This window comes from Conger conger, chromosome 4 (genome assembly GCF_963514075.1).
Source record: "Conger conger chromosome 4, fConCon1.1, whole genome shotgun sequence".
Lineage (NCBI taxonomy): Eukaryota > Metazoa > Chordata > Actinopteri > Anguilliformes > Congridae > Conger > Conger conger.
This window is the reverse complement of record NC_083763.1, coordinates 40,910,535-40,917,927: the sequence shown is the minus strand read 5'-3', so window position 1 is coordinate 40,917,927 and position 7,393 is coordinate 40,910,535. Positions and strand designations below refer to the sequence as shown.

Sequence of the window (7,393 nt, the reverse complement as noted above, 5' to 3'; positions counted from 1 at the left end):
ATCTATGCCCACATCCTGGAGATTGTTCTTAACCTGTACAACACTGGAACAGTGGGCTTTCTTCACAACCTAAAATAGTCTTCTGTTTGTCCAATTACTTTTGTTCCCCATTTCATATAAAATGTAATCTCAAGGTACAAATTATCTTTTACACCGTACAATAAATGTAGTTACATATAGGACAATAAATGGTAGAATAAATCTGTTATGTAAAGCCATTGAATACAGTATATTGTATGTAAATACATACAAATTATTCTAAGAATTCTTATTTGATATGACAGAATAATTGTATGCATATTTGTTATGCATTAATGAATGTTTTGTGCACATTTGTATCCCCTCAATTACCAGTTCTACTGCCAAATGCAATTCAAATTTTAAGACTGACATTGATAAGGTCTATACATAGTCAAATCTTTGGTTGGATCTCCTGCCATCCTCCTTGTACAACCCATCATAGGCTTGCCTGTTCCTGTCCTCAGATCTGTAGATGGTGTTGTGAGAGGGTGCTTTATAGCTTACTGCGTTGAACCTAAGATAAAAAGGAGCATGGAAATCATTAGCATCTATATTTTTTGATCAGGAATTGCAATATGACTTAAGGATGAAGAAATGTGCACTTACCTAGTCTTTTCTGGTAGCATTCCTCTACAGGCCAGGCACATCATAACTCCACCCACAATCAACACACCCCCAGCCACCCAGCCAACAAAGAGGGCGGCTCCAAATGTATACCTGAAGAAAATAATATTGAGGTCAAATAAAAAGTACATGCAATAACAAATAACTTGTCAATGAAACCTCATTACACCTGCTAAGCAGTCCACAGGATTGCTCCTTGGCCTGCTTACCTGGGGGTAAGAGGTCCCCCTAATGCCCCAGATCCGAGTCCACTCAGTCCCAAAAATTGTGAGGAGGTGTAGGTATTCATCATGAAGGTCCTCACTATCAAATTGGCAAAGACAGAAACTCCAGCAATTGAACAGACACCTGGCGAATATAAAACAAGTTACCCATTAAAAAGGAGTTAGCAAAGCCATGGGCTATATACTGCAGGTATTTCGACAATATCAGCCATGTACCTGCAATTGCAAACATTACTCCAGATGTCAAAGTCATGTTGGCCTTGGCTGTGTCATCCATGGATCCCATTTTAATACACTTGAGAGCAAAGATTGCAACCAAAATGCCGATTACTCCAACTACGATTCCCACGATCATTAAGGCTCTCACTGCTTGGAAGAGACCTATAGGACAAGAAAATGCAATATTTCAGCAGTACTGAGTTGAGTTTATTGTAAATGCAACAGACAAGGCAATTTCATATATGAATGACAAAATATATGTAGCTGAAATAAATTTCTGACACTAGTGGCATAATATAATTAAAATGTGTTGCCCCTTTTCTTGACACAAGCTCATACAAATGATTACTATTCTTGAAACCAGGCGGCACGGATGGTGCAGTGGGTAGCACTGCCGCCTCACAGCAAGGAGGTCCTGGGTTCGAATCCCCATCGGCCGGGGCCTCTCTGTGTGGAGTTTGCATGTTCTCCCCGTGTCTGCGTGGGTTTCCTCCGGGTACTCCGGTTTCCTCCCACAGTCCAAAGACATGCATGTTAGGCTGATTGGAGAGTCTAAATTGCCCATAGGTATGAGTGTGTGAGTGAATGGTGTGTGTGCCCTGCGATGGACTGGCGACCTGTCCAGGGTGTATTCCTGCCTTTCGCCCAATGTATGCTGGGATAGGCTCCAGCCCCCCTGCGACCCTGATCAGGATAAGCGGGTTCAGATAATGGATGGATGGATGGATTCTTGAAACCTTGTGACTACAGGCATAATCATCTCTCTTCTGAAAGGTAACTCTTTGGGATTTTTGTTACTCTACATATTACTAAAGTAAAGTTACAGAAGCCCGAAGATTTTCTTTATTTGAATGGATTATTTTGGTTAAAATCAATATCACCAAAAATTAGCATTCTGCCTTATTTTGTCTAAGCTATGTCTAGGCAGTTTTCCAAAAAGTACATTTGGAGACTCCAAAAGGAAACATGGAAACTAAATGATATTATGAGTATTATGAGGTGTAAAATACTGCATTTTGCTTACTAAACTATACAGCACTTTTTATCCTGGAAAAAAGTGTTTGCACCTCCCCCGCCTGTCATTCTCCCCCTGCCTCTCTGTCTCAACCTCCCTCTCCTTGCACTATCCTTAGACAGCAATAAGTTGAGAAGATCATACAAAATAAGTAAAATAATGACAATAATAACATCTTGTATCCTAACATTGAGGTCCATTAATTGAAGTTTTTGTCAAAAACCCAACCCCCATCAACAAGTCAAACACATTCCACAATTTCAGAAGCTATTTATTATTCAAAAGCAGACTGATTCTTTATTTATAAGCTTACTGAATAATGACACAATTTTGAAAATGCTCACCCTAAATAGAATGGGGTCATGTCACTGAAAATGCCCTCAATTATGGAGACAAAGGTGTTCATACTGTTTTCCTCAGAAATATTTACTCAGAAAAGATTCCTTGAAAGTCCCTCAAAAGAAGTTTGTCAACCTTTTTTTGCATGCAATGTCAAGAACTGTTTTTGGTGAAGCGGAACAGTCTCCACATGCGTATTGAAAATGCTATGGTTCTTTTATTCAGGCAAAATCATTCAGTGTTGTTTTATGCAAGCCTAACTATACACCGTTGGAAACGTAATGTCATTAGCTAAAATGCTTTTCAGTCATCACATCAAGGACATGCAGGTCGTCGGTTCATTGTTGAACAAAAGTTATACTGTAGTCGATTGTGCAACACAGATACTTAACAACTGCATTATAGTTACTGGTCAAGAGCGATACAAAACATAGATAATAGAATTAATATGTACACCTACTTTTTTATAAGTGGGCAACAGCGAAACGTGCAACAATGATAATTCCTCCAGAGAAAGTAAACAATGGACATTCTATCAACGTTTCTCCAAGTTAGCACATTTTTAGAATTATTATGCATTTGGTTCCCTGGACCCTTGCCGTGAAAAGGACACTTACATTTCTTCTCGTAAGTGGATTTCGGAAGTGTAGAGAAAGCGAGGTCCCCACACACTTTTTTTGCCACCCACATTACAAAATAAGTTACTGTTTTCTTCCACTGACTAATTTCTGTGCAAGCCCAACTTGAACTGTGGTGTGGCGAGGGCTGGCGGCTGAAATCAGGTCTGCGGAGGAGTGCATACGTGTGCCCCAAAATCAAAAGTGGTGGTTGCAGCAAGGAACATTAATAAAAATATAATTTGGTATCCAAAGTTAAGGAGAAAAATGTGAAAATACAATGGAGTAGTTAACAGAGTAGTATCTTTTTTGTGTACTAAGTAAATAAAATATATTTTTCTAAACTGAATTTATTATTTAATCTCCCGAACATGGTGTGAGAAGAAAGAAGCTGTGTGTTTACCTGCCAATGGATTATTCAGATCATTAGTAAACTTGTTATTCAAGGTCAAGACCAATTTTCAGTTCAAGGGGATGTTTTCTACCTCAATTTTCAGCTCAGCAGCCGAAACTGATCAAATTAAATGAACTATAGTAGCAGCCATTTTGGTTGCCATACCACGTAGAGATAAACACTAACTTGGTGGCATGGTGCTGGAGTAGTCATGAAATGGAGGTCAGTCCCGTATTCCTTATCACTACCAAAGTGAACATTGCTTATCATGTGTGCACTGAACAATGTAATGCCTTGGTGCCAGTTTCGATCTTTTGTTTTTCTATTCTGTACCTGCTCACTTGTCTAAAAGAGGGTGTGGTTTGAGCTTTTCAAAAATTTTTTGCAAGAATTCCGTCTTGTACTATTTTACCCTCCTATTATGTTTGGGGGTGAAACTGAACCCATTTGGTGTTTCACAACCAGTTAACCTCGATACTGTATGATTTTTCCAATATTTTAATTTTAGTGGGATTAAATGTTAAACACACAATCAACATAATGCTGATTCAAAAGTCCAATTGTGGATACAAAGGTGTTGTTGTGTTATCATTCAACTCCAGGCTCTGTAGCTATATGAAATGTTTGAAAATATACAGCCTTTGATTTTTTAATTTTTTTTATCTCTGATTCTTTATGGGTGACAAAAAGTAGCACTTTCCCATACAGGTTCCAAACCTTCACCAACATCAGACGAAGACGATGTTTTTATATTAAGGAATAAAACGCTATTTGGGGACATTAATAAGGCGACAGACATTGTGTCTAAATTTTTCTATTATAATAATTTGTTGTTTATTTAAACTGTTGGGGTCAATGCGAGTAGTCATAAAATAGAAAAAATTATCATATGAGGGTTAATTCATGAAAAGAATGGCTATTCCATCATACATGGCATTCTTCGACTTTGCCTTCATAGTTCTGATTTGAATACATCATTCAAAACATACACTATAAAATAGTGTGACCTTCAAAAATAGTTACCATGTGCAAGAAAGATTCTTTCAAGAATATGCTTATTATTTAATGATTTGCAATGAGTCCATGACTTTGTATGAGGCTTTCAAAAATTAGCATTATCTCAGGTTTGAGTCCTGACAATCTTTCATTTTGTATAAATGTGTGGAATTCAAGGACACTTACAATATATTACTAGTGATATTTCTGTTAGCTTTTCAATGTATGGTGCCACCTCTTATATTCATGGTTAGATTCAATAAATTATCCTGACCTACAATGTAATTGGAGAAGAAAGAAATTCCTGGGTTATAATGCATTTCAAAAGGTGACTTGTGCTGAAATGCAAGTTGTGTGACATGGAGTTAAGAACTGCAGTAGCTCAATCAGATAAACTCAACATACCTGTACTCTGTGATGTTTTTTTTATGTTGACTGCTGTCACTGAAATATTAGACTAGTGTTATTTAATTGCTGTTTATAAGTGTACTTAGATTTTCATGAGTTTAACATAACCCTTTAAGACTGAAAGTAGGTTTTTTACTTATCCCCAGGTTTTACAATCCCCAGAATTTTCCTACCTGGCAGACCAAGGATGGTAAAGTAAGGGCGGCACTCGGTGAACCCAGAACTCTGTCTGACACAGGATCTCCAGAGGCCATAGTAGGTGTAGACCGCTGTCACAGGGTTGCTGTAGAGGTCTTCTGTGCTCCACTGGTCCAGCCCGGTGGCTGCAATGACCCCCCCAACCCCCAAGATGCTCAGAACAAACCCCATCACTTGGCACAAAGTAACCGCCATTGTGATCTCTCTGTAATGTGACTAAGCTTACAGTAGTTTTCAGCGAGTATCCTAAACAATACCACCTGTCTGTTAATGTATTCGGCTACTGTAAGGACTCTTGACGCGACTTGGTTCTTTGTCTGACTTTCAGCGTTTGAATCAGATATGGACGTCCTTTGGTAACTGTACTTCACAATTCTGATACCACACTGTTTGCATTTTAGCCCTTTCACTAGGCTTTGGGAGGGACTTGAGTGGACTGGGGGAGGGGTGATGGGAATAAATAAATATGAAACTTCAAATTTCCACAGACTTATGTGATACTGTGATAAGGGTGTCTTTCGCTGAAAGAACGAGGAGCAAAGTTTTGTTTTTCGCTTGTATTTCAGGGTTGTTTTTTTAAGGTTTTGACTTAATTTAAGCTGTTCATGCTTTGCTTCCTACAGTACATATATACTGTATTTGGGGATTTGTCATCTGTCAAGCATCTATCAACAGATATATAATTATTGTAACAAATTAAATGTTTAGAAGAAATCAACTTAGTTTTAAGCATTACATTTATGTTAGACAGTGTCAGAGATAGTGTACCTTGTTACTATAGCAACTGGCTTCTTCTCAAACCATTGTCAAAAATGTCAAATTTGCATTATTTTTGTTTGCAGACATGCCAAAGCATAAATGAGCTTTTATACTTATATTTCAGACGGAACAATGGTCAACAATGTTAAGTAACCAGTTCTTTTTTATATATAGTGGCCATGTTTCTGAAGGAAACTGTTTTAAGAAAGTTTTCTTGTTCAGGACTACATTCCCTTCGAGAACATGTTTCAAGGCCAAAGACCTGTCTGGCTCCAATATGGTGAAATAAACCTCTTATGGTGGTCATTGCAATTGTTATGTGCTAGTGCAGGGGTTGGCAACCCTGGACCTGGAGAGCCACAGGGTGTGCTGGCATTCGTTGTAACTCAACACATAATTGATCTGTGAAAGCAGTCAATTAGACAGGTAACTCACATCACTTTGTTTCTTGGGTCTGAATCAGTTGCTTATTTTAAGGTGAAAACAAAACACAGGCAGCACAGCCTTTTGTTCTCAAGGACCAGGGTTGCCTACATCTGTGGCCCTATTTAAGCCTCTTTTTGTAAGTCCCTATAATGTTTTGTATTTCTTTTTCTTTTCTTTTTTTCTTAAGGGCAGGAAGACATTGTGTATGAAACATAGGCGTCATTTACACGTCAACCCCAATATCAGAGAAAGCCTCATCTGTCCCCCACAATGTTAGGCACTTACATCGAATCTCAGCAAGATATACAGCACCCTGCATCATCTCCCCAAAACTACTGAATATTACAGGCAAAATGTATTCACTTTCACAACAAAATGCAAACAATGAGTGAGAAAACAAAGAATTCACTATCCAATATATTATGAAGAGCTATGTCAATTATATACCATCAACGTGACACACATATCCGCTTTATGGTTGCTCACTTAATTTCTTCATTTTTTACAATTTACAATAGCTTCCAAACATGTCAGACATGTGCATATAATATAGGTTAGGTATTGCAAACACTATTCATGAAGTTATCTTTGGTAACCTATTTTCTTTGAAAGCAGTATTCTCTTCTGGTAATATGCAAAGACTTCTGGGAAACTTGCCTGTGTTTGTTGTTGTCTATTTTTTGTGATGGTGTAGAATGATGCAGCCTAACTGTTATTTAACTTAGTTTTGGTGAAGTCTGAACGTCAGCTAGTTAGAGAAATATATGGCTCAAACAAGTGAGCTACAACGAAGAAAAACACAAGGAAAAAGAAACACAAAGATCGATCTCTAGAGAAAAATGTACCTGTAGAAGGGATAGCTAAGTTGTCAAATTCTGACAACTTTTAGCTAAGCAATCGCAACCATGGCCAAACTTCTGTGACCACTCACTAACTAGCTACACCAGGCTACCGCTGTCAGTAACTTTAGAGTTGTATCTACAATTCACTTCTGTCATTCCGAACCAGTTTTAGAGCTGACGCCCTATAAATGACTTGAGTGAGTGTTGCAATTTTAAAGGAGATTTGTGTGGAGTTTTTAGGGCGCCTGCAGAGGTAGCATTACATCATTATTATTTTGTATGAGTTACCTGCTGCTGTGTAGCTAGGCCGA

At 38.1% G+C, this 7,393-nt stretch overlaps 1 protein-coding gene across 1 annotated transcript; it reads right to left on the bottom strand.

Annotated features, from left to right (window-relative positions):
* Nucleotides 1–402: 402 nt before the first annotated feature.
* On the bottom strand, nt 403–5,250 carry LOC133127720 (claudin-18-like). The gene is made up of 5 exons (XM_061240810.1): nt 5,031–5,250; nt 1,086–1,250; nt 855–993; nt 628–738; nt 403–535 (listed from the first exon to the last, which is right to left on the bottom strand). The coding sequence occupies exons 1-5, from the start codon at nt 5,248–5,250 to the stop codon at nt 403–405; spliced, it is 768 nt and encodes a 255-aa protein (XP_061096794.1).
* Between the last annotated feature and the right edge of the window lie 2,143 nt (nt 5,251–7,393).

Coding starts and splice junctions, on each gene's coding strand:
- LOC133127720 (XM_061240810.1), bottom strand. CDS start 5,250: ATGGCGGTTACTTTGTGCCAAGTGATGGGGTTTGTTCTGAGCATCTTG. Junction 994..1,085: donor AGTAATGTTTGCAATTGCAG/GTACATGGCTGA, acceptor TATATTCGCCAG/GTGTCTGTTCAATTGCTGGA. Junction 739..854: donor GGGGGACCTCTTACCCCCAG/GTAAGCAGGCCA, acceptor TATTTTCTTCAG/GTATACATTTGGAGCCGCCC.